The 26,980-nt window shown below is 43.5% G+C and overlaps 1 protein-coding gene across 1 annotated transcript in view; it reads left to right on the top strand.

The window, feature by feature from the left end:
- The first annotated feature begins 2,923 nt into the window (after nt 1–2,923).
- Nucleotides 2,924–26,980, top strand: part of Selp (selectin P) — a 34,286-nt gene continuing 10,229 nt past the window's right edge. Inside the window, exons 1-9 of the mRNA XM_021171735.3 lie at nt 2,924–2,955; nt 11,161–11,251; nt 13,764–14,150; nt 15,270–15,377; nt 16,067–16,252; nt 17,733–17,918; nt 19,708–19,893; nt 20,817–21,002; nt 24,613–24,798. Coding sequence (XP_021027394.1) covers nt 2,953–2,955; nt 11,161–11,251; nt 13,764–14,150; nt 15,270–15,377; nt 16,067–16,252; nt 17,733–17,918; nt 19,708–19,893; nt 20,817–21,002; nt 24,613–24,798 — 1,519 coding nt within the window. The 5' untranslated portion in view covers nt 2,924–2,952. The remainder of the gene's footprint in view (nt 2,956–11,160; nt 11,252–13,763; nt 14,151–15,269; nt 15,378–16,066; nt 16,253–17,732; nt 17,919–19,707; nt 19,894–20,816; nt 21,003–24,612; nt 24,799–26,980) is intronic.

Here is a 26,980-nt window from a genome sequence, read left to right on the forward strand (position 1 = left end):
GTATGGCTGCAAGAGGACCAACCTCAGAGCTGGAGTCTAGAACAGGGACCTGTACTTTTCTATAGCAGCCCTGGTATCTAGGGCATGGGCTAACTCCCTGTTGTTTCTGCTCTGGTGTCTAGAGCACTGGCTCTTACAGAGCTATGCTGGCTGTGTTCTGGATGTAGAACATCTGTCTACAGTGACGGTTAGAGTAGGAGTCCTGGGCTTAGAGCTAGGGACCAGAGCATGGGTGTGTGTGTGTAAGCACAGTGACTTCAGGGATTAGGAACTAACTATCTCTCTATGGTGGTTTAACTAGTACCGTGAGAAAATGCAACTGACAGACACCTGGGTCAGGGCCTCGAGGTGAGAACTAGATTACAATGGCTCTGGCATCTGAGGTGAAGACACTTGCAGAACAACTCCAGCATGGAGGTCCAGGCCACACAGGACCTTGTGGGAAGTAGCGGCCTTGGTACCAGTTCAGGGATGGTACAAGCAGTTGTTGCTTGGGAGGGGTGTATAAAGCTGTGTCTTCTTTTCCAGGGCTTTGCAGGAGGAATCATGGTCAGTTACCTCAGTGGAAAACAATGTCAATGTCTTTTGTAGACAATGGGACCACTAAGGGAACAATGGGGCCACCAAGGGGCACAGAGGCCCGTGGCTGATGAAGAACACCTCTGCCTTTCTTCTCATTTCCATGCTCCCCACTCCCCCAACAACATCTATCATTTCCTCTGTGTATGCAACCTCTGGCGTTTTGTTCCACTGCAATATTGAGGATTTTTACATGAGCCTTTGTGCCCTCCCCAGGGCTATGTTGATTTGTGGATAGCTGTCTGTGTTGGGGGAATGATGTTGGGATGCACAAAGCTTAGAATTTTATGCTCCACCATCTTTCCTCTCTAGGAAACTCTGCATTTCTAATACTGCCATTTAATATTACCTACATTTTCAGTGGAAAATGGCCACATTCACAGTAGGAATCTATTATTATACAAAACATCCTCCCTCGTGACTGACTGAAAGTCTTCTTTTAGTGGAGCAATGAGTGCAAGCTAGCACTGCCTACAACACGCTCAGCGCTCTGCATGGTATTTTTCTAAACACTGAGTGTGTATAATTGCCCTACATTACATGCTTGGGGAGTGTTATTCTGTTATCACATTATTCACATGGCTGAGGAGACTGAGTCACGAACTTACCTCATACAGTTGGCCATCAGGGGAGTCAGGCAGTCTGGCGGGTGTGGGCTCTAAATCCCTGTGTCACGCAAGCTCAGAGTTCCCCATTCTTTTTCTAAGTCAGTTTCCATTATTCCTCTGTGGCCATTCTTCATGACCACCTCCTTAAACAACCTTTCTACCTTAACCGTGTATTCGGCTCCTTGCCTTGGTCCTATGTCCCAGGGTGGGAAAGCAGCTTCACACATTCCGCAGGTTCACACATCCCTTAGTTCATGTTTACCTTTTGAAGTTTTCCCAGATCCTATCCCTTTCCCCAATTTTGAACCTATCCTTGGGATGTCTGTGCAGAAACTATAACAATCATAGAGAGAATAAAAAGAAAATAATGGCCAACACTATTAACTATAATTCTAGAAGGATAAATTGTGAGGGTTTTTTTTTCCAACTTGATACAAAACATTTAGCTTTTTTATTTTACTACCCACCTGGAAAGTAGCCATGACTAGCGACATTTTTTGGAGCACCTACTGTGTGTCTGCTATTATTTCCAGCCGTCTTCTTGTACCAACCTATGTAATTTCACAAAACTCTGTGAGGTAAAATCCATTAGTATCATCCTGATTAGCAGTTGAGAAAGTAGTGTAGAGAATCTAATTAATTTAGCTTTTAATTAATTAAACGATTAGCCCAATTGATGACTACAAATGGAATAAGAATAGGTCTTGAGAAGTTTAAATGTATGGACCAAAATCCTAACTATTGCACTAACAGAATGCTTGGCCCCACATGCCACATGCTCTGAGAAAAGAAATCCTTGCCCTTCCCATTTTTTTAGAGTCCACACCCTCCAGACTGCCTGACTCCCCTGATGGCCAACGTATGAGGTGAGTAAGTTCATGACTCAGTCTCCTCGGCCATGTGAATAACGTGATAACAGAATAACAGTCCCCAAGCACAGAATGTAGGGCAATTATATACTCAGTGTTTAGAATAATACCATGCAGAGCTCTGAGTGCGTTGTAGGCAGTGCTAGCTTGCACTCATCGCAGGCAGGGTCTGCTTTTCTAGCCAATTCTCCCCTAGAACTCAGAACCCTCCTCTATCCATCTCTCGACTTCTGCGATTATAGGCAGGTGCCACCACACCTTTCTATTTTTCCTCTTTTGACATGAGAGACAGCGTTTTCAGATAGCTCATGCCTTTTCTATATGTCACTTCAAAACCATTTCCAGCAATAGTCCCCAAGTGTCAGAAACTTTCCCTGGATTTTCCCTTTTCTACCTGCCTAGGTTTTTTTTTTCTTCTATTTTTTGTTTTGTCCCCTCTGAAGTCTACTGGAATCCTAACCATTCTCTGGCGTCCACCATTAACTGGAATTTACACTGGGAATGTATGACGAGTACAGAGCAAGTATTCCAAACCTTACGACCTTAGATTGGCACTCCTGTCATAATCAAAGGAAACCTGACCCCTGGGTGCATGGGTCCTGTTCCTGCCTTGCTCAGTCTGGGATGTCCAGGCATGATTCACACCTGCGCCTGTCTCCAGACGGTCTCCTGTGGAAGGGTTGACCTGCTGCCCCCCTGGCAAAAGCTCCTTCCTAGCTGCCAACACTGTTTCTGCAGTATCAACAGGCCAACTTTAGGGGAAAGGCCGTGATACATTTCTGGAAAGCGAATAGGAAGTTGTTTTGTTAGGCAGCCTGACATCAAGGGGAGGCAGCAAAAGTATAAGAAGTGTGGTTTTGGCTAGAGGGAAGAAAGCCAGACGGATCAGAGAGGACATGGTAAGCTCATTTTTCACTGTATGGGAAGTAGAGGAGTTGAAGGGGCTTGTGTCTGAAGCAGACAGAAGAAAGATTCAGAATGTAAGGACCAGCAATAGCCACGGGGCTTTATGCTGAATAGCCTTGGTAGAGTTTGAAGACATTTTCTTTCTCTCCTTTTGAAATGGGGTCTTATTATCTTGACTCTTTAAACTCACTATCCTCCTGTCTCAGCTTCCCAGGGTAGCCAAAGGCTTGTAGGTGGACATCATCATGCGCAGTTTGCAAGCAGTTTTAAAAGCCGGCTGATCATTTTGATTCTCTCAATATTCTTTTAAGTTTGGATAATTTCCATTTTGCGAATAGAACCATTGTGGCTTACAGAAGGCAGGCACTTAAGCAATGGCTACATGCTCGTTAAGACTTGATGTTGCTGCCATTCTCTGCCTACACAGAGGCTGCTTTTCTACTGGAACTTGCAGGAACTCCGTGGAGGAGATCTTGGCAAGGATAACACCTCTTTGCTAAGTCGGTCTTTTTCTCTAGGATAAACGGAAGGATGAGAAGGGCTTTGGGGCATATCTACAATGGAAGAGCTTCTAATTCTCAGCCTTCCCAACCCTGCTCTAAATATCGGGAGTTTTCTAGGACCAATCTAGAATATGCACACGGTTCTAATCTAAATTTCTATCTTTAGTGTTGCTAACCCAGTTTTTTTCATATGCAAATGGAATGTAATAATAATATTCTTATACAACATCATAGTAAAGATTAAATAAGATTGCACTGAAGTGTTTTATCTGAGGCTGATGTGTAAATGATTAGCAAATTCTAGCTACTGTTTTAGAGAAAGAGAAAACTCCAGAGGTATAGTGAGGTCGGGGATTGAAGGGAGATCCTAGGATATCCAGGTAATTTTGAACTCGGTACAGTGACTCCAGATAAAACATGCATAGTTGGGGTATTGGGGTATCGCGCACGCGTGAGTGTAGTAAAATAGAGACACAAGGATGACATTTGCGCCTTCACTATTTCAATCACTGTGGCAGAGAATGGGATTAGTTATATCTTTTAGCATGCCATTCTTCTGAATTGGTTGACGTTGACGTAACTGAATGAGCCATCAATCTCTTCCTTCTATTCTTTTTGGCATCCTCTGCTATTTCAACGACATGGTGGCATGGATGTTGGCATTGTTCGGGATTCTGATAAATTGTTCCTGTCCCTAGATGAAAATATAAATATCCACATACACTGGCCTTTCTAGACAACTATAAGGAGGTTCTTGGACTTCTGGGTGGGCTCCAGAAGACCCTTAGGTTTCCCATCTTTGTGTTTTACTCGGGTGCTCCTCAGCTCTACCTATACAGGCGGCTGGGGCTCGGCAATGAAGTGGTAAGGACCCATCCCTGGGGTTGATTGTAATAATTCACAGGCAGATTGCTTCCTCTCTAAGCACATGTGGCTCTCAGGATTCAGGAACCTCAGCCTGTCTGTCTGAAATCTGCTTCATATTTAGGCAGTGGCTTCACCTAGGGCCCAGGAGAATGAAGTTAAGGTGTACCACGTGGGACGTTTTTCAACCAGCTCACAGGGAATGGCTCCTGATTAGAGATTTAAAGTTATATTATCCTGAGGCCTGTCAAGGCTTTAGCAGGCCAAGGAGTACTACAGGATCACTTCATGTAAACTTTTAACCACTCCAGGCTTTGCCTTCCAGTTTCTTCTGTTCCTTCTATTTTATCTGTCCCATGTTGTTCTAGGCTGGCAATCAGCTCTTAGAGTATGCGTCTTTAGAGTCCTGTATAGAGAAGATTATTAGCCAAGTCTCTCTCTCTCTCTCTCTCTCTCTCTCTCTCTCTCTCTCTCTCTCTCTCTCTCTCTCTCACACACACACACACACACACACACACCCCAAAGTGATTTTTGACACAGGAGGCAGTACTGAGCACAGCCCCTGGGGAGGCTGATTTTATGATGACAGCCACTACCTTGTCTAACTTCTCTGCCGGAAAGGCAAGTCAGATGCTTTGCAATGTGCAAAGAAAATTTAGGGTTGTAACTCAGCTAAGATCTTGTAGATTTTTTAAAATGTCTTTGATCTTAATGCTACTATTTCGTTTAACATAATTTCATGACTAATCCAACTTAAATGTCTGCTTGGATTCGGAATGTACAGATCATGGGACTTGCCTTATGTTTATTTGAAATTTACTTGACTTAGAGACAAGGTATTTTCTCTATATTATTTTTTGGGGGTGACTGCGAGGATCTTGCCCCTCTACCACAATATCAGAACACTTTGTATTTCTTTTAAAGTTGCCCACTGACTTCTCCCCACAATTAGAACAAGATCTCATCCCTTGCTTTGGTCCAAGAAGCTAGCTTTATCTTTCCACTACTTTCTGTCGCAGCCATCTGCCCTTTACGCCGTACGCTCCAGCTCATTTCTTTCTTTAAACTGGCATTACACTTGTTCCGTGTTCTTCTCTCTGATTCCCACTTGACAGTTTTCCCTGATCATTTTGCTGTTGGACTAAATGTCACCTTCCTGCAGAGGACTGCCTTGAAGTCCCTTTCTGATATAACTCACCTGTCAGTCTGTCACACAGTCCAATTTTATTTCTTCCCTGAGCACTACTGCCCTGCATGTTCATATGTGTTCAGTGCTATGATACATACCCATTCTATGAGGATAAAAACTGAGTCTATTTTCATGACTTTAACTCTTTATCTCTGGAAATGTGCCTGAGATATTTTAGGAACTTAGTCATTGTTGAAATAACCAATGGGGAAAAACTCAGAGAGAATAACTAGGGAGTGGTTGTTTGGTATGGAGAAGGAAGTGTTCCTGATAGCAAAGTTCCTTTAAGGAGAAAATTAGGGACTCAGGGAGTTGGGCTGACACACATGGGTACTCTTAGTGTAAAAACACAGGGAACATACAATGCATTTCAGAAATTATAGCATCTCTTATTATAAGTGCATTGTGGTGTTATCAAAAGGATGTGGGTAGTTAAGAAGCAGCAGAAGAGAACCATCAACAGGAGGGAGCCATGTTTTGAAGGGTCTTATAGTTTGAATGTGTTGCTTAGAGATGAGGAATCACTGAAGGTGTTTAAGTAGTAGAGCAATATGACCTTATTATGTTACAAATATCAGTCCTGGCATGCGATATAGTTCAAAAACTTGCCTAGCATTCACAAAGTCCTGTGTTTGAACTCAACATGAGAAGAAAGAAAGAAAGAAAGAAAGAGAGAGAGAGAGAGAGAGAGAGAGAGAGAGAGAGAGAGAGAGGAAAAGAGAGAGGGAGAGAGAGAGAGAAAGAGAGAGGAAAAGAATTGTTTGGATTACATTTTAGAGAATTAGCAATAGGTAATCTTAAGAGAAATTAGGTAATCTTTAGAGAATTAGTAATAGGTAATCTTCAGGAAAAGAGGCTAATCAGAAGCTGATTTCTTAGCTCCAGAAAAGAAATAATAACATGTAAGCCAGCCCTGTGGCAATTCAAGTGAAAATTTGGAGAGTGTCCAGGTTCTCACCAGATGGTAAAGTCATTAGGATTTGATGACAGGTTGTTGTAAAGTGTTCAAAGAAGGGAAAGATTCTTGGTTCCTCCTCCCTGCTCCTCCATGATGAAGGAGTTCAGGTTACCATGGTGATGTAGGTGAAGGGGCTCAGGTCAATGTTACTGTTTGATTATAAGAATTTGCATCGGCTGTACACACTTCCTATAGTGTCAGAGCCTTTCAGAGTCACACGTAAACCAGAAAGTTGCAGTGAAACTTGCTTTTGTTTTAAAGAGTGGTCGCTATTTCCTGTCCTCTAGGGTTCTTGAAGCATACCACCTATGGAAAATCCCTGCATCTCCCCACTTCTCCCCTTATTCCTACTTCCTATCTGCATGGAGTTAAGTCAGTCAAGCTTATCCAGGGATGCAGGAGAGGGAGCCATCATGTTCTTGTTTCTCTCATATCAAAGAGCGTCAGGGAAACTTTCAGGGATAGAAATTTGATTTCCTCCGAGATATATGTGTGTGTGTGTGTGTGTGTGTGTGTATATATATATATATAGCACACATCTGTCTTATTTCCAGTCACTCTATTACATTGTTACTTTATTTATATTGGTTCATTTAGTTTATTTCAAATTTCATTACTCACTCATGTGTATAGGGAGAGGAGAGGAGAGGGGAGGGGAGGAGAGGAGAGGAGAGGAGAGGAGAGGAGAGGAGAGGAGAGGAGAGGAGAGGAGAGGAGAGGAGAGGAGAGGAGAGGAGAGGAGAGGAGAAAGCAAAGAGGCCTAGAACAAGCAAAGAGAAGAGCAGGGGAGGGAGGGAGAGCATGGGGGGGGGGAGAAAGAGCATGAGAGGGGGAGGGGAGAGGGAGGGGGAGGGGAAGAACCAAGAACCAACCTAAGGCTGAGATGGTGGGTTTTTCTAGGAACCAGAAGTTGGGGGAGGAAACCACAGTTAGCCATTTGTTTCAGTTGTTGCCATCGGTTCTTTGGAATGTGACAATGTGCCTGGTCCTGTGGATACTCAGTATTTGTGCTGGGAGCCTCATGCTCTAGAGCAAGGCTAGAAATGAAGATGCTGATCTCCAAATAGATGACCTTAAAGTCTAGCAAAAGAAGAAAATAGAAGCATGGAAGCTGGAATACACCAAGGACAGAGTTGAGGGAGGGTCAAAGGAACACTCGAAAAATTGCTCAAGACATTAGAGAAATAGTACACTAAGCAAAATGAGTTGGTCTGCCACAAATCCTGCTGTACAGAGTTCAAGAAAGATAAAGGTGGAAAGCTGTTGTTTAGTTGGGTGATTTGCAAGTTCATGATAAAGTTCAAAAGAGCAGTTTGATAAGTAGGTGGAAACTGGGGCTTGGAAAACAAAGAGGAGGCCAGGGAGGTGAGAACCTTTAGCTACAGAGGAAGCAGAGGAAGCCAAGAGGATCTGGACAGGCAGACAAAGGTCAAGAAGGCACATGGCCTGTGCTTCTGAACTGCAGAGCTGTGGTCCCCTCTCTGTGGTCAGCTCTGGACACCACCTGCAAGCCATGGGACTCCTACATGCTGATACCTCTTCCTACAAATGGGGGCTAAAGGGCAAATATCTCTCTCTCTCTCTCTCTCTCTCTCTCTCTCTCTCTCTCTCTCTCTCTCTCTCTCTCTCTCTCTCTCTCTCTCTCTCTCTCTCTCCTCCCTCCTTTTACTCCACAGCCATCATCAGATATCAGATAGCCAGGGTGCTTATACAAAATCTATGCAGTCACAGGATGTTATTCAAATGACTTGGTCTCAGACTCTTTTCCAGCCAGTTTAAAGCAGGCTGCCAGACAACATGAAAGATTAGCAGAGTACATGGCTACTTTTCCTGAGAGGCATTTCCTCTTGTTTCAACACTTGTTTAGTCAGATACCAGAGTCCTTAACTCTTCATCATCCTAGATCCAATACTATCTCTAAAGCTGTGCTGTGGAGCACGGTCAGTTATAAAGGGCCACTGTACCTAAAGGGCATTTTGAAAGGAAATTATTACTAAGGAAGACTTTGAAATACTACCACCCTTCATACCCACATATAAAATTATGTCACCTACCATTAAGTCAAGGGGCAACCTTGCTGTTGGCACATAGGTTTGACTTTGGGGTCCAATAAATATGGTCAGAACAAGGAGACCCTCCTGAGCATGGTGGTTTAATCCCAGCACTTGGGAGATGGACACAGAAGGCTGAGGAACTGGCTATATAGCAAATTTAAAGTTAGCCTGGACTACCTGAGAATTACCACACACCATGGCATCTATGAGCCTTTTGGAGTCTGGTCTTTCCAAATAAACATCTTCTTCACTGTTTCCAGAGTTCGTGAGCCTTGTGAGAATAAGAATCGATGTGTTGACCTGATATGAATTTGGTTAGCCAACTTGGGCAAATCACTTAATCTCAATGATGGGAAGTGGGGACCATCAGAATTATTGACTAGACCACCCACTGAGACGTACTGAATGGATTTGGTCCTGACCCTTGCTTCTCCAACAGAGGCGTATTAGCCCAGGAAGATGAATCTTGGTGTTCAGTGATTCTGAAGAGCAAATGTGTCCTGTTGAATCAGGGTGCACAGATACTTCTGTTCTTTTTCTGTTATGACTTGATTAGAGCACCTCCCAATTTTTTTTTAAAGTTGGGGAAATTTTAGTTTAAACAAAGTCTTGTTTGAAAGTTTATACAAATAAACAGACAACTCAGAATAGGAAGTACCTCTATTGGGGATTGTGTTTTTAAAAAAGCTTATTTAAAAGTTTAAGTAAGTTAATGCAGAGAACAAATGAGTAGATGATGCATGATGATAAAAAAACACTTAGAAGCCTCACCAACTCACTCTCCTCCTACCTTCCTTTGGGCATACCCTCAGGGACCCCCAAATGCTCAGGAATCCCATTAGTGGGACAAGCCACTTCCCCAAGGCACAGGTAGAACAGCAATGGATGTAAAACTGTCATGATCCTCAGAGTGGAAAAGGCCCAGTCTCAAGCTAACACTAGACCCCAGCTACCATGGGACCTTGGCACCAGGCTGCACTGTTGTGTTCATCAGTAATACGTTTTTTCCCATGTGTCCAAACTTTTGGAAAACCGTGTAACTTCCCCTTTGAGTGGAGAGATAGGATTTTCTTCATAAATTTTAAAATTATGATTGGATTTCCAGAATATTATAAATGTATCTCTTTAAAGAGCTGTTATGTTCTTTCTTAAAGTTTGACAAAGGTAACTAAATATTAGAGTGAGCTGGTAACACAAGCCCTGAGCGAAGCTTAATAACAAGAACACTCCTACTAGTCACTTTCTCTCCTTAAATGCTGAGCCCATTCTATACTTCCTTTACAAAATTGTAACATCATATATATGTAAGTATATGCATATATACATATATACATATATATACATATATACATATATATATATACATATACACACACTATATATACATACATACATGCACACACACACACACACACACACACACACATATATATATATATATATATATATATATATATATATATATATATATATACACATACATACACGTATATATATGTAGTTTTTCAAGACACAGTTTGTCTGCATAGCTCTGGCTGCCCTAGATCTTGCTCTGTCGACCAGGCTGGCCTTGAACTCACAGAAACCCATCTGAGTGCTGGGATCAAAGGTGTGCACCACCATCTCCTGAATAACCTAATGTATTTTTAGACAGAAGGTCTTTCTTATATTTATAAAAATAAGTAATAAATACAAATAAAATATCTTTAATAATCTGGAATCATAAATCTCTGCAGGTTAAAATTTTTAAAATGTCATCACCATGACAATTATTTTTAGCACACAATTAAGCTATGAAAAATATACTACAAATTTTGGGTTGGAGAGATGATTATCCAGAGGTCAGCTGAGTGATGTTCTAGTTTGTAAGAATACTATATATACTTACTGACAAAACCCAGAGTTCATAAATTCCAAAGTAGAAAGTTTTAAACTTGCAAATGCCAACCACCACTGTTGAGAAAACTGGCTATGATTTGAGTTGTGCACGTCTTGGACTCTGGTTAGGCTGCGGTCAGCAGTATATGTCATACGTCATTCTACAGTATACCATGCATCATCTGTTTCTACAGTGTGCTCTGTGACAATTCAGAATTTCTATGCAGTAATGGTTTTAAGCAGTTATTTCTCCAAAGGGGTAGAAACACTACATTTAATTACAAAGCTACTCTTTTTATGTTGGTGACAAAGTTAGAGCTGCTTTGGGCAGATATTGGAAGCCCTGCTCACCTTGGTATGCTTCACACTCTGCATCTTCAAAGACAATGCAGTATGAGTTTGAAATCTTTTGAAGGTTTTTGAAGGTGAAAATGTCAGATGGACAGCTTGTGTGTCAAAGTCTGCAGCTGTCATTTATAAGATGTTATCTAGATGCTACAAGTTCCATATTACTGTATACAGTGAGAACTCAGACAAGGTGAACATTTCTAGCACTTATCTGTTGAAAGCATCTTTAAAAGCCAATAGGTTTGATATGATCTTCACAGACTTGTTAGGCTAGGACTCAGGAGAGTGGTGAGAAATGAGAAGGAAGTAGAAGGTGTCTAACACCCCAGTGATCATCAACCAAATTTCTACCATTTCATTGGTTGTTTGTAGATATTAAAAGGAAGCTTTCTCTTTTGTTTCAGGCCGGCTGCCCAAAAGGTTCTTGGATGCCAAGACTCCGGAGTGTGATCCTGGGAGGGGCTCAACTCATCTGGTTCAGTGCTTTGATCTCTGGTAAATGCTAGGTTAACTCTTCACCTGAGGCTGAAATTAGGAGAGATCCCTGGGTCAAGTAGAAGTTTAGGGCAGCAGCCTGCTGTGAGGCCTAGGAAACTGTTCACACCCAGAGTCCTGAAAGAAAAACACCCCTGACACTATCTCACTGGTCTACAAGGCTTCAGAAGTCACAAGCCGAAACATCCAGGCTCAACATCATCATTAGGAAAGGCAGACACAGGCCCTCAGCATTCTCAGCGACTCACAAAAACATTTGAGTTTCTTTAACCATAATTTTGGAGGCTGGGAAGATGACTCAACCATTAAGGGCATTCGCTGTTTTGTTTTGTTTTGTTTTGTTTTGTTTTGTTTTGTTTTGTTTTGTTTTGTTTTGTTTTGTTTTGTTTTGTTTCAGAAGGCCCAGGTTTAGTTTCCAGCACCTATAGCAACTGGTTTACAACCTCCCTCCCGTAACTCCAGTTCCCAGGGACCTGACACTCTCCTGGTTCAGCTAATATCTCTACACAAGTATTGCACATAAACACACATGGGCACACACACACACTCACACACAAACTAAATAAATCTTTTTGAAAAATAAAAGTAATGTTTTTCAAAGTCAAAGTAAACGATTTGATATGTGGTATTGATATACTCATCACAGGAAGTTTTTGGTAGCAGGCCTGAAACAAAAAGAAAACTTTAGTTGATAAAACAATAGTGTAATACTGTCTATGTCAAAATAAACCTCCGCCACTGCCGCCTCCTCCTCCTCCTTCTTCTCTTCTTTCTTTCTTTCTTTCTTTCTTTCTTTCTTTCTTTCTTTCTTTCTTTCTTTCTTCCTTCCTTCCTTCCTGTCTGTCTTTCTCTCTCTCTCTCTCTTTCTCTCTCTCTCTCTCTCTCTTTCTTTCTTTCTTTCTTTCTTTCTTTCTAGATAGGTTCTACTATGCAGACCAGGCTGGCCTCAAACCTGTGACCTTTCTGCCTCAGCCTCTGATGCACTGAGATTACATCTGTGTACAGCTCTGTTTGCCTCCAGAGGAAAGCGTCAGGGCAAAAACAACACCACAGAGGTGCTGGTGAGGAAGGTGGAAATATGGCAGGGGAGAGTCGAATCGAAAGGGAACTCTGTCAACAGGAAAGGAGTTGTTTCCAAGCCTGATTGCTGGCATTGTCCACCTCTTCTGGAGAACTGGCCTCTTTGCCCTGTGAGCTCCCTCTGGCTCCCATAACAACCTCTGTATCAGAGGGAACACATTTTATTTATCTCATGTGATATCATAAGCACTTGCAAAGAAGAGTCCATTTTAACCCCCGAAGAAGCAGAATTGGAGGAGGTGATTTATCCAGGAGAAACAGCTAAGGGATGTAAAATGTGTGGCTGCAAATTGGGAGATGTTTCTAACCCGAGCTCTGCCAAAGCCCTGCAGCATCTCACTAGTTTAGCAGGCTGTTTAGGGTCAAACACTGTGATTCACAATGAGGATTAAGGAAGGACCCACAGTCAAAAGGATTCAGAGGGGTGGGTATGGGGCACATCATAGAAACCTATTACACCAATAATAGAATAAGAAAAGCGGGAGCCTGAAGGAAGAAAGACAAAGTTTATCTGAAGCCAAAAAGAAAAGCTGAAGGGGAGAGATTTGCCAGGGAGGAAGGATAGGAAGGCCACAAGGGCAAGGCAAGGAGGTTACCAGGCATGGTGGTGCTTGGGATTCCAGTACTTGGGGGGGCGGGTGGAGGCAGAGTTCCAGGCCAGCCTCAGCTATGCTGGAAGATCCTGACTCAACGAAAACATATAAACAAAGAAGTAGGTGTTCTATCAGGAAGAAAGTAAACATGGTAGCCCTGAAACTGAGCGGGCAGAGGCTCCAAATCACAAGCAGGCATTGCACTTTCCCTGTGGCCTTTTATGTGGGCTTTTGGACAAACTACTCGTTTGTCTCTTTCAGGTTTTTTTTTGTTTTTGTTTTTTTGTTGTTGTTGCTGGTGGTGGTGGTGGTGGGTTTTTTTGTTTGTTTGTTTGTTTGTTTGTTTTATGAAAGAGTAGGCTGAATGACCCCTAAGTTCTGCCCTGTTTCAGGAATCTTGGAATCCCAAATCTTTTAACATCCAGAATCTTTTTAAAAAAGATTTATGTATTTAATGTATATGCTGTACAACTGTCTTCAGACACACCAGAGTAGGGCATCAGATCTCATCACAGATGGCTCGGAGCTACCACGTGGTTGTTGGGAATTGAACTCAGGACCTCTGGAAGAGCAGTCAGTCCTCTTAACTGCTGAGCCATTTCCCAAAATCCAGAATCTTTTAGAAGAGTGCTTTCTTGCCCTGGCTTTTGTCTTCACTTTTAGGTGAAAAATAGAAAACCCTGAAAACACTCTTTTTCCCTCTAAAATAAAATCAGGCAGAAAATCGCCTTGCTCTTGGCATTCATCTTCTGGTGAGCTGTTCATCTTATTTGCAGAAGCTTAGGAACACACTCCACCCAGTGAGGGATACTAATACGATGCTCGTTTCCACCCCGCAGAGCTTGTAAATCAGAAGGAAGTGGCTGCGTGGACCTATAACTACAGCACAAAGGCATACTCGTGGAATAACTCACGGGCGTTCTGCAGGAGGCACTTCACAGACTTAGTGGCCATCCAGAATAAGAATGAAATCGCTCACCTCAATGACGTCATCCCATTCTTCAACTCTTACTACTGGATTGGTATCCGAAAGATCAACAATAAGTGGACCTGGGTGGGAACAAATAAGACGCTCACAGAGGAGGCTGAGAACTGGGCCGACAACGAGCCCAACAACAAGAAGAACAACCAGGACTGTGTGGAGATCTACATCAAGAGTAACTCGGCCCCTGGCAAGTGGAATGATGAACCCTGTTTTAAACGAAAGCGGGCCCTGTGCTACACAGGTGAGACCTCCCCCCAACCCCCAACCCGTAGCTGACACCATCTCTTCAAAACATGCCTTTCCTGGTTGAGGAGTATAAAGTCGGGCATGAGAAAGTGCAAAACTCTCAGAATTACCGAGCGCGTTGATCATCCTTCTTATTACTGGTGACACGGTGCTCAGGAAAGGTCACTTTCTTAAGGCCTTGTGATTTTCAAAAAAAAAGGCAAGATATAAAATACATGAGAATTACTGACATAGTGGTGTTATCTCTGTACCTGACAACAAGGTACAATTTTCCATAATGCTGGTATGATCCATCCTGAATGACCCATACTTCTAGACAGTGACTGGCATTTTATACCCTAAGATGTTCAGAAGTTTCCTGTGGGAGAGACATGACAGGTAGACAGGAATATTGCAACGAGATATTAAGTTTACTTGCTGAGATAATTATCTACAAGATTTTTCAGGTCTCCTTCCTGGAGACCCAAAGAACTAGACATGTTGTTAAATGGCTTGGGAACCGTGCATGGCTACCCCACCACTGACACCACCACATTTATTTTCTAACCACCTTGGAGTAAAAATGACCATCAGGGCATGGATATTTTGGGTTAGAAAACCACAACCGATTTTTGCTTGACATGAAAGAGTTCCTCTGTCCATGCATCTATTTGTGACTGCATTTGTGGCTTTGTGTCTACACACAGCTGTGCCCTTGTTTGGAAACACTAAATGTGCAGTCAAACGGGGGCCTTAGAGTAATTCTATGATGATCTTAGGACTGGGAACCAGTCTTCTAAATTTTACGTTTAGAACTCCTCTGCACCACGATGCATTAACATAAGAAGATAACAAAATGAAAGGAAATTCATTACTGTCCCTCAGAGACACCATTGTAACGAATGCCTACCAGTACTGAATACCACTCACATCCCGGGTCACCTTATACAATTCTGTTTGTTGCTTGTTTATTTAGTATTAGTCACATTATCAGCCAGGGCCTTCCATTGCTCTTATCCTCGTGATGCCCTTCGTGGGACACAGGCTGACCCTCTACATGGCTCCTGAGAGGTTGGCATCTGTGTCTTGTTTCCTGTGAACGCCTGTGATTCTGACCTTTCTCTTATCCACACAGCCTCCTGCCAGGACATGTCCTGCAGCAACCAAGGGGAGTGCATCGAGACCATTGGGAGCTATACCTGCTCCTGCTACCCGGGCTTCTATGGGCCAGAGTGTGAACACGGTGAGGCTGGAACTTGGGTGGTGATGCTCCAGGGTAATGTTGTTCTTATGTGAAAGACGATGCCAGAAAGTAACTTATGATGGACTCTCTGGCAAGTAAAGGCAAGAGCCCCAGTACTCTATGACTGCCTGCCCATACAGTTGTCTCCAAACATTTGGGATAGAATCACTTTAATCTTGAACAGAACATTCACTCATGATAGTTCAGGGAGTAAAAGAGAAATAGAAAGACAGGAAGCTGTAGGACTAGAGAGATGGTTCAGCAACTAAGAGCACTGGCTGCTCTTCCAGAGTACCCAGGTTCAATTCCTAGCACCCACATGGCAGCTCACACCTGCCTGTCATGCCAGTTCCAGGAGACTCAACACCTTCACACAGACATGTATGGAGGCAAAACACCAGTGCACCCAAAATAAAAATAAACATCATAAAAAGATTTTAAATGAAAATCTTAAACTTAGTGTTACACATTCAAATTTAAAAAAAAATGTTGAGTGAATTCAGCCATCAAAAAAAAAAAAAAAAGAAGTGATGATTTTCTATGATGCTGGCAATACAAAGAAAGTAGATTAGGATGGAGGGCTGGGGTTAGGAGCCTAAAAGGAGAGAGCAAGAAGAGTTACAGCTCACTGTAAATGTAGCAGAGTGGGTCTTCAATAAGAAAAAGAACCAACATTTTGTTCCCTACAGTCAAGGAGTGTGGAAAAGTCGACATCCCTCAACATGTTCTCATGAACTGCAGCCATCCCCTGGGGGAGTTCTCCTTCAAGTCACAGTGCACCTTCAGCTGTGCTGAGGGCTACGAGCTGGATGGCCCCAGCGAGCTGCAATGTTTGGCTTCGGGGATCTGGACAAATAACCCCCCGAAGTGTGAAGGTACATCCACCTTACCCTTTCTATCCATGCTAAATAATTAGGGCCTGACAGGTTATCTGTGGGGATGGTGGGATTGAGAAATGGGGCTAAAAAGGTGCCTCCGTGGTTCAGAGCCCTGGTTGTTCTCCTAAAGGATCCAGGTTCAGTTCCCAGCACCTGCATGGTGATTCACAGCCATTTTTAACTCCAGTTCCAGGGAATCCACTGCCCTCTTTTGGCCTCTGCAGGCACCAGGCAGTCAAGTAGTGTACTGATATACATGCGGGCAAAACACCCATACACATAAAATCTTTTAAAGTTAAAAATTAAAAAATAAAACCTCGAGAAATAATAAAGATCTGCACTAGATGGAAATTCAAGTTACCACAGTTGTTAGTTAAGCAGGTTAATCCGAATTTTCATTTTCACGATGCTTCTCCTACCTGCATAGAGGTGGTAGTTAATTTTTTTTTTTATCCCTAGGGGAAAGCATTGCAAAGGAACTCCTTTCCTTTTGGTACTTAAAAGTATGGGCGTTCAGATCTCTAAACAGCCACTTAGTTCTACTTAACCAACTAAGACTAGCCTTAACTGACACATTGAGAAAGTATAAATGCCACAGATTCTTAACGCATCCAAAGGCTGGATAAAACTTGTCCTAGAGTGAACATCACAGCTCTGTGTGTTTTCTTGGCCTCCTCATGCTCAGCCCTGAGCCGTCCTGAAGGAGGAAGCCTGGCTATACAACTGCCCTGCAGGAACATTCCAGCCCAGGTCTATCTGTAGCTTCATTGTCAAGAGAGAGACTCATTTAATTTGGCCAGAGATGGAGCAATGGATTACCTGGAGTGAGACTAGTTCCAGCTCCAGAGTGTTGAAGCAAGTGTCAGGACATTGGAATATACAAGATTCTTCCCCCACCCATCAGCACCATCCTAGCCGTAGCGTAGATGAAACTTGGCCGTCTTGGAGAGAAGCCATCCTGAGTTGTCAAATTTTAATTTTCCTGCCATCAGCTTCTGAGCTAGGTTATATACATCTGGGATGGGGACACAGTATCAGTCTGTGGAAAAGCAATGGGATGATTTTGCTATAATCAAAAGAGAAAAGTCCCTTTCCCTAACTCCCCACCCCCAGTTTCAGAATGGCATCATTCATACATCTCATATAAGAGGGCAAATACATGAATCCATAGACCTTCAGGGACAGACTTACAATGCATCATTCAGATATTTTATATAAGAGGGCAAATACATCAATGTATAGACACTAAATAACCTTCTGGGTCAGACATGTAAGACACAAAGCATAGAGAATGTTAGGACTGGAGGTCTCTCTTACAAGGTTCAGGTCACTCTGAGGTCTGGTACTCCATGTCTAGACATCTTCCCGGCTCCATCTAGTTTCCAAAGGCTGAGCCTTGCTCGCTGTTCTCTGTGCAAGTAGCTTCTGTCCATCTGGATTGTTTTTCCATTTCTTTCTCATTGGTTTTTCTGTTCAGCTGTGCAATGTCGGAGCCTGGAAGCCCCTCCCCATGGAACCATGGCCTGTATGCACCCGATTGCTGCCTTTGCCTACGACTCCAGCTGTAAATTTGAGTGCCAGCCTGGATATCGAGCAAGGGGCTCCAACACACTCCACTGCACTGGCTCTGGTCAGTGGAGTGAACCACTGCCAACCTGTGAAGGTAAGATTATTTTCCACAGCTTTCAATATCACCTAGAAGGAGCCTTGCCATGGTAGAATGACCAGGGACTCCTAATGTCAAGGCCACCTTCTCTAGGATTGTATTTGTTCAACCTCTGGAGGTTGTGAGATTTCTCATCTGTGAAATAAGGCTAAGAGTCACCAGGTGCATTGTGAAAACTACGCATGGAAAATGCACACAATGAAATAGCAAGTATGCTCAGGATATGGTGTCACATGGATGTAATCTCAGCACTTGAGAGCCCAAGACAGTAGGATTTCTGCAAATTAAATGTCAGCCTGGGCTAAATAATGACACCCTGTCTAAAACATAAATTAAAATAAAGACAAAGTAAAGAGAAGGAACGGCAAGTGCACAACACAGAGGATAGACCTGGGCACTTGCTTATTTCACGTTCTGCCTGTTTCAATCACATCCCCTTCCCGTCCCATCGGCTGGGCCTCCGCAGGGCAATAGCTTATACTTGAGAAGGAGTTAAAGCAGTAGCTACAGGGATGATGGAGATCTGGGGTCAAAAGCTTTGGAGGTGGGCTCTGCAAATGAATAAGGGAACCTGCATTGAAGGATAGCTGTGGGGCTATCCCAGACGATTGCATAATACATGGAAACTGAGCAGTGTTCGGATGCTTCATCCCTTCATCTTACAGGGCAGGGATGGGGGGGAGAGAGTAGAAGATTGAAGCCTAGATTCATAAAATCCCAGATCTGGATTACAAGCCAGACTCAAATACCCTTAGCTGTGAGGCTTCTGGGTGAGGTTGGGGCAATGGTTCAGTGGGCAAAGCACTTGCTATTCAAACATGAGTCTCTGAATTTGTGCCTCAGAATCAGCATAAAAGCCAGACGTGGTGGCATGTGCCTGTCACCTCAGCATTTGAGCAGGGGAATGAGAGATGGGAAGATCCTTGAGTTCCCAGGCCAGCCAGTCTAGCCACAACAGCGATACCCATGCTCAATAAGAGACTCTATCTCAGAAATAAGGTAGAGAATGATAAAGACACCTGGCATCCACACCAACACACACACACACACACACACACACACGAGGTCCGGCATGTATACATGTGAACACACAGACTTAGGAGATCACATGACATTTCTGACTCGCATTTTTCATGGATATAAAGAAAAAGAAGAGACCAGAGGACATCTGGCCCTTATGTGCTCTGATAATGTAAAAACTAGAGGTCAGAGTGAAAGGGTGGTATCTATCTGTGCTCTGCAAATCTGCAGACATCTAGAGAGGTAACACCTGCACAGAAGGGTGTCAGGAAACTAGACTTTATCAGAACCAGGGTCATTCTGAGTATAGCTATGTGCAGGAACTCACTTTGAGCAGCACTAACTAGGCAAACAATGTCTGATTAACATCCTGTGTTCTAGGGACACAGCCCACACGGGATCATCCTACAGCACTAGGTCATAGCATGTACAGCAAGCCACACCATTTCATCTGCTTCCTCTTGAGCCCATTTTCCCTTCATCTCTTCTTTTAGAATCCAATAAATGTTGTAGAGTCTAGGAGAACCCACCCAAGGAGTCCCTACCGCTCAGTGAGGGTGGCCAGGGATGCCTTCTGAAGGAAAATAATGTCAAAACTGAGATCTGAAGAGAGGCAGGCAAAGGGGGACACGGGATGGGTAGTTTTCCTTTTCGACAAAGAAAGATTTGAGGTTTGGATTGTGTGGGCGATGTGGGCAGGAACGCAGCAGCATCTTCCAGGAGACTCTTCTAAGAAAGACTTAGTAGCTGCCATTTTCCCCTTCAGCCATTGCGTGTGAACCTCCGGAGATCCCCATCCATGGGAGCATGGACTGCGTCCCATCTACAGGAACCTTTGGGTACAACAGCAGCTGCACTTTTCTCTGTGCAGAGGGGTTCGTGCTGAAGGGAAATGATGCCATTCAGTGTGCTGACTCCGGGCAGTGGACAGCCCCAGCCCCAGTCTGTGAAGGTACTGTGACACCCGAATCATTCCTCAGCCATTCCTCGGCGCCTCTCAGGCACCTATGGGCACTTGACTCTACCATTCGCTTATCTGTCGGACATTCATTCACAGCGATTCTGAGATATACAGGGCTCTTTGTGTTTGGTACCAAGGATCAAACAGCGGGCAAAGCAAGTTTTAAGTACAGTGTTCAGGGCAGCAGAGTCAAGGCGAGAGGAGCTTTGGCTCACGTGTCGGGAGCGGGTTGAGGAGATCGAACCCTGAGGAAAAGGATGGTGGGCGAGGAACAGCATGAGATGGTAGCTGAGGACCAGACAAGGTCTAGTTCTCTCGGGTTTTTGTCAGCAAGCTTTTAGGCTCTCTGGGTTCTGTGACTTCTATTAAAATGAGACACTAGTAAGAGCTTTCCTTACTCGTGTCACCAATAGTTGAGAGTCAATGGGTTTTAAGGCCGCCAACTCTGCTATCAACTTTATAAACATAAACAAAGCCATGGTGAAACAGTTACTTTATAAATCCCAAGTCTGCAGTCTGTGGTCTTACATGACAAAGTGACCCTCTTTTAGTATTTTGCTCTGAAATAGAAACTGAGTCACAAGGAGGCCACTAGGATTGCCTTCTTTTACAAAGGATAGCTGTACAGAACCAAATTCCAGAAGAACGTGGCAGCATCTTATGTCACCACTTACTGGTACTCTTCAACAACCATGTGAATTCCTGAATCTCTGTGTGCCCTCATTTTGAAATGAGCTATTGGTTCTCCAGAGATGTACAAGTACTTGAAGAGATATATGTATATTCGATTTCATAGAAACACTATTCAAATAAAATGTGGAAGAAAGTGAACATCAGCAGATAGATGGATAAAGAAGTGTCAACAACACTTCTCAATGACTGTTTCCTAACTCCCTGCCTTCCTTACCCATTAGCGTTGCAATGTCCGGAGTTTCCCGTTCCGAGTAAAGCCCAGGTGAGCTGCTCGGATCCCTTCGGTACCCTGACATACCAGTCAGTCTGCAGCTTTTCCTGTGATGAAGGCTCGCTCTTGGTGGGAGCAAGTGTGATAAGATGCCTGGCTACTGGACACTGGAGTGGGGCTCCTCCCGAATGTCAAGGTGAGGATGGATTCCCCCCCATTTTTCTTAGCAGTAAGTTGAAGGCAATATTCTTAAAGGCTGTGTCTGAGGTGGTAACTGGATAAAATTTATCCAGTACCTTGAGAAATTAGCGAGTGTTGTCTGTCCCTAACTCCTTCATCCTCTACCCCAAGGATTCTAGATAAAAATGTCGTCAGAGACTAAGCAAACATCATGAGTGTCAGGATATTTAGCAATGATAACAATGTGGCGACCTTTGCGGTGTCTTAATCAGAATCTAGATCAGGACTGGCAGGCTCCTATCACAGTGGTGCTCACTAAGCACAGTGTCCAGAAAGAGGACGGGAAAGAAAATTTCACCCTAAGTGCTTGCTCCAAGACTGGTCAGACACTTTCTTGTTAGGGGTCATGGAATGTCCTGGAGGAATGAGAAAGGTAGAATTACAGAATCTAGTAGTAAGCATTCTCTGTTTAACACTGGAGAGACATAGTTAGGCTATAGTGTGGAGCACTGGAGAGAATCCATGCCATGAACTGGAGATTAAAGCATTCTCGGAAGAAAACAAAGTGTAGTCTCATTACGACAATTTATATCTGTGTTAGACTCGGTGTTAAGAAGCCAGCATGTCCTGTGAGCACCATAACATCCTGTGTGAAGCAGAGCTGTTCTAGTCACCTGACTTTATGAGTGTGTGATTTTCATATTTTCCCATTTCTTTCTCTTTCAGTGTACCCAAAGCCTTAGCCAGATTTATGACAAACACTTTTAACAAAACAAGATTTTTATTTGTAAAATCTACAGATATATAGGAAAATAGAGACATTAAAATAGTCTCATAAATATCAACCATCCAAAGGAAATATTTCTAACATTCTAGCACAGAGTGCTTCTGATATGCTCTCATGCAATTTTTGTAATAGTATTTTATTGTGTATATTTGATTTTAACAATATACTTAATATGTGCAATGTGAAATATTTCTGTATCACTTAGCTTAGTATGGGCTTTCAAATATATAAGTAAAAGCAAGCACGTTTTTCATGAAGAAGAAACCACTTGCTATTCAGGTCCCACAAGTGTTCACACACACACCTTTATAAAGCAAACAATTCATGTATGAATAACTAATTAATTAATTAACAGCATAATAGGATATCCTTCCTGCAATGCAACAGAACCTAAGTCCAGTTCTGGAGTTGGGGTTGGGAATGAGGACCTGGGTCTGGATAGAACAGAGTGAGGCTCCTCACTACACCGAAGTCTGTACAGCGTTGAGGAAGAGCTCCGAATTCCTCAGCAGGATTATCAGGGGGATCAGACCCTTCCAGGAAAGCTACTCATTGCTCCACAGTCCTGCCTGTGGGTGTTCACTGCCAGGCGCTGCCACTCACCACAGCTTCCTGCGACCTTCCAGTCCCCTTCTGCTTTTAGCCCTTTGTTTACTCTGAGGGAACTTTCTCCTCTTCTTACTGGGTGCGCATCAAGTGAAATACCCACATGCGGTTGAGGCAGGAAGGTACCACGAGGCCTGAAATCCACAAGCTATTGTGACACTTCCGAGGGAGAGAGCGTTATCAGATCATTTTCCTTGTCACCATCCCCACAGCCCTCTACATTCATCCTTGCAAAGTCACTGGAGAGCTGGAAATGACTCTGCCATGACTTCACCAAAGCAAGGACCCACACCCTTTTCCCCTCTGCATTTCCAGCTTACAGCCTCTCTCTCTCTCTCTCTCTCTCTCTCTCTCTCTCTCTCTCTCTCTCTCTCTCTCTCTCTCTCTCACACACACACACACACACACACACACTGAACACAGGAAGACTTTGCAAGTGGCAGACTGTATCTCAGTCTCTGTATAAGTTGATTAGAGTGAGAGGTGTACTGCCAGGGAGGGTATGGCATGAAGGGACAAGAAAGGTGCAGACAGCACCTGGAAACAACAAGCCGTTGAGTTAGCTGACCTAGGACTGCTGCCCCATTTCTTCTGATTTAAAGCCATATACTGCATAGCCAAGACAAGGAGCAGAAGTCCCCGAGACCGTGTTTACACTTAGCCCTTCCCTTCCGAGTGTCAGCATGATTCATCTGGGCTTCATTGCGTCAAGTGACATACCCCACATGTGGTTAAGGCAGGAAGGGAGCACGAGGTCCCTCGAGGGAGGGAGGTCCACCTTGACAGCTACTGACATTGTCGCTGAGAATCTGTTCACTCTTGATCTGACTAAGTCGTTAAGATATCAAGATTCAGAGAGGTTAAGTGACTTGTCCAAAGTCATAAAGCATCAGTCCCAATCCAAGCCAGTCTCCAAGCATCTCATACTTGTGTTTATATATGCTGCCAAATAACTGTGAGACCTGATTTCATTATTAGCTGTGATGAAAGGATGGACCATTTAGAGACTGCCGTATCCAGGGATCCATCCCATAATCAGCTTCTAAACGCTGACACCATTGCATACACTAGCAAGATTTTGCTGAAAGGACCCAAATATAGCTGTCTCTTGTGAGATGATGCCGGGGCCTAGCAAACACAGAAGTGGATGCTCACAGTCAGCTATTGGATGGATCACAGGGCCCCCAATGGAGGAGCTAGAGAAAATACCCAAAGAGCTAAAGAGATCTGCAACCCTATTGATGGAACAACATTATGAACTAACCAGTACCCCGGAGCTCTTGACTCTAACTACATATGTATCAAAAGATGGCCTAGTCGGCCATCACTGGAAAGAGAGGCCCATTGGACTTGCAAACTTTATATGCCCCAATATAGGGGAATGCCAGGGCCAAAAGAATGGGAATGGGTAGGTAGGGAAGTTGGGGGCGCTATGGGGGACTTTTGGGATAGCATTGGAAATGTAATTGAGAAAATATGTAATAAAAATATTAAAAATCAAAAAAAAATAAAAAAAAAAAAAAAAAAAAGAAATTGACCTTGGCGGGTCATTTATGCCTGGTCCTGCAGGTTGAGACTTCTGGGAAGTGGTGAAAATTGTCATTTACAGACAATCATTGAAATATGTATCCACTTTATTCCCTTTTACATTTAATCTTTGAGTGTGGCCTAAGTGTGACTTGCTACATAAATAAAAATTACTATGAGGCAAGAGTCACAGGTTTTCATATATTGAAAATAAAACATCCATGGCTGCAAAGGGGTCACCGAGCATAGTATAAGCTAAGACGTGGACCCAGATTCTCTCACCACTGGCTGGGAAAGAGAAAAAAAAATCACCCCCACTTTCACCTCTATGTTCTTGGCATTGTTTGCTGGAAACATCATCTGATTTGTTTCTCAAGAAGACATCAAGGGGGCAACTTTCCCTGAGGTCTAGGGCATCCAACATGAAGCATGCCACTATCTCTCTAAAGGGCACCAAGTCCCTTTTACAATCGCTTCTGAAACCCTGAGTGGGTGAGATCTCAGAATGACAGTCAATGGTAAGCTGTAGCTGTCACCCACCTCCCTGCTCCCTGATGCCTTAAAGATAAAAAGCCAGAAAATGACCACCTTTAGCTAAATGTAGAGAAAGACAGAGAGCAGTCACATGGGAGTCGGGGGTTGGGGGGTAGTTTGAAAATGCCAAGCTCTAACATAAGCCCCTCTCCCTCTGTCCTCCTCACTGCAGCTGTGTCCTGTGCCCCTATGCTCAGTCCTGAGAATGGATCCATGACCTGTGTTCAGCCTCTTGAGAATTCCACCTACAAATCCACATGCCAGTTCATGTGCGATGAAGGATTTTATCTATCTGGACCAGAAAGACTGGATTGTTCTCCATCTGGACACTGGACAGGCACCCCTCCCACTTGTGAAGGTAGGCACGTGGGTATGTCCTTCCTTGTGACTTCTCAGATACCACCAGAGAGGAAAGAAATACCTTCAAAACTCATATGTAAACAACAGGTGTGAGGATCTAGACCAAAAATCTCTTTCTTGCCGAATAACCTTTTTTAAAATTGAGTAAAGCACTTCACACTCAACAACGGCTTTGCGTCATCGTAGCACATGAGATCAGCATTCTAGAATAACCAGGGAAGTCAGAATTATCCCCACACTACAGATGAAGAAGAAACACAGGGTCTGGGGTGACATAGTCTGAGGACATCACCATTCACAAATGATGATACTCAGCTATGCACTGAAGCACTTAACTTTCTTCTAAGCATTCTTGCTCATTTCTACCATACTCTCCATCCATCTATTTCTACACCAACCTTTACCCACCCCACCAAGTCTCAGAGTAGGAGCTTATTTGGGAATGGGTGTGATCTAACCTCCCCTGGCTCTTGATCTCTTTCTACTTCTTTATGGGCTTTACACTCAATGAGAGCAGGAACTGTCCTTCCTTCACTGTGTCTGTATACATATGCATTCATATGTCTATATAATATATGTGTGTGTGCATGCCTCTGTGTGTGCACATGCATGTGTATAATATGTGTGCATGCCTGTGTGTGCACATGTATGCATGTGTGTATAATATATGTCCATGCCTCTGGGTGTGCACATACATGTGTATATAATGTATTGTGGAACTCTCAAAAACAGGGTGGGCCTCCCCTGTACTTAGCTTCCTGGTAGCACCTAGCAAGCACAATGTATTGCTTATGCTACTAAGATGTCATATGCTCTAAAACAGCACTGTGTTTGTTAATTTACAGCTCCTGTTTGGTTTCAAAGGGTCACTGTTCCTATCGAACGCTAAGTTCGATGTAGTCAGAGTTAGTAATAAAGAGAGCAGCACTTCACATAGATTTTTGTATTCAGTCTACACTAACCACCTCTAAAGAAGCTATTGTTATCCCCTTCTGAAAGATGAAGAAAACGGGGCATTAAGAACAAGTAGCTGCCAATAGGCACATTGCAGGAAGGGCAGAATGGCTAAACACAGGGTATTTCCAGCAAACCACACTGCCACCTAGTGGCAGAGCTTCAAAATCCTGGATCCAGGCACAGACTGCAGGGGTAAATTCTAAAACAGGCCTTAGAAATGTGACCAGTGATCAGACGAGAGACTATGCCTTTAAATATATGTTAAAAGTTTTGGGGAAAGACAGCTAAAATATCATTCACTCAATCCTACATTGATAGATGCTATACTAAAGGGTACAAACACTACCACCTGCTGTCAAAAAGATATACTACAAGCCTCAAGGAGCCCAGGCCATGTGAGGAGAGAGTTTATACCTGTGTTTGCTGCTTGTTTCTTTATCTCTCACCCTTTATCTCATTTATCCTAGGAACATGTTCATTTGCTATATTCTCCAGATTGTATTTTAAGAGCAAAAGAAATCAAATTCCATTTACATATTCCATTAAACTTTCATGTAGCAAATTTGGTTGCTAACCTGTGATCTCTCAGGCCACTTCCCTTCACTCCCTCCCAGTCTTCGTTTCTCCTCAGGAGGAAGCATGTGCTTCCTCCTCCTCCTCCTCCTCCTCCTCCTCCTCCTCTTCCTCCCTGTGAGCCCAGAACCCACCCAGGAACAGCATCTCTGACACATGGTCCTCAGTAGAGTCAAGCTTCTCCAACCCTAATTTTAAAAGTATTTGTATCTACACTCTTGCTTCTCTATGTACATTTATATGGCATATTTAGGGAAGTTATTCCTTTCCATTTTCCAACCAATCTTTAACATTTTGGCCCCTAGGAACCCTGGTTACCATACACTATTTTTTCAGAACCCCAGAAGGGACCCAGCTTCTCTTTACACCGTGCAGCAGGGTTTGCATTGGATGTGGGAGGGCTGGGTTTCTACAAGTATTTCCATTGTGGTGATAACTCTGGTTCTCTGGGCCCCTTGGGACTTGGGCTCTGCCTATATTGTCCTGTCTCCTCCCACCTTTACTCCTCAGAGGACATGAAATCTTCCCCATCACCCTAGCAATGACTTAGACACGTCTAATTTTCATGATGCTGTCTGTGAGCTGGGTTGCTTAGGTGCAGTTGCTGAGTCCCTCCTGTTCCCACCTGTAGATCACTTCTGGGACACATA

The sequence above is a fragment of the Mus caroli genome, unplaced genomic scaffold (assembly GCF_978045245.1).
Source record: "Mus caroli unplaced genomic scaffold, Mus_caroli_1 scaffold_1, whole genome shotgun sequence".
In the NCBI taxonomy this organism is placed as follows: Eukaryota; Metazoa; Chordata; class Mammalia; order Rodentia; family Muridae; genus Mus; species Mus caroli.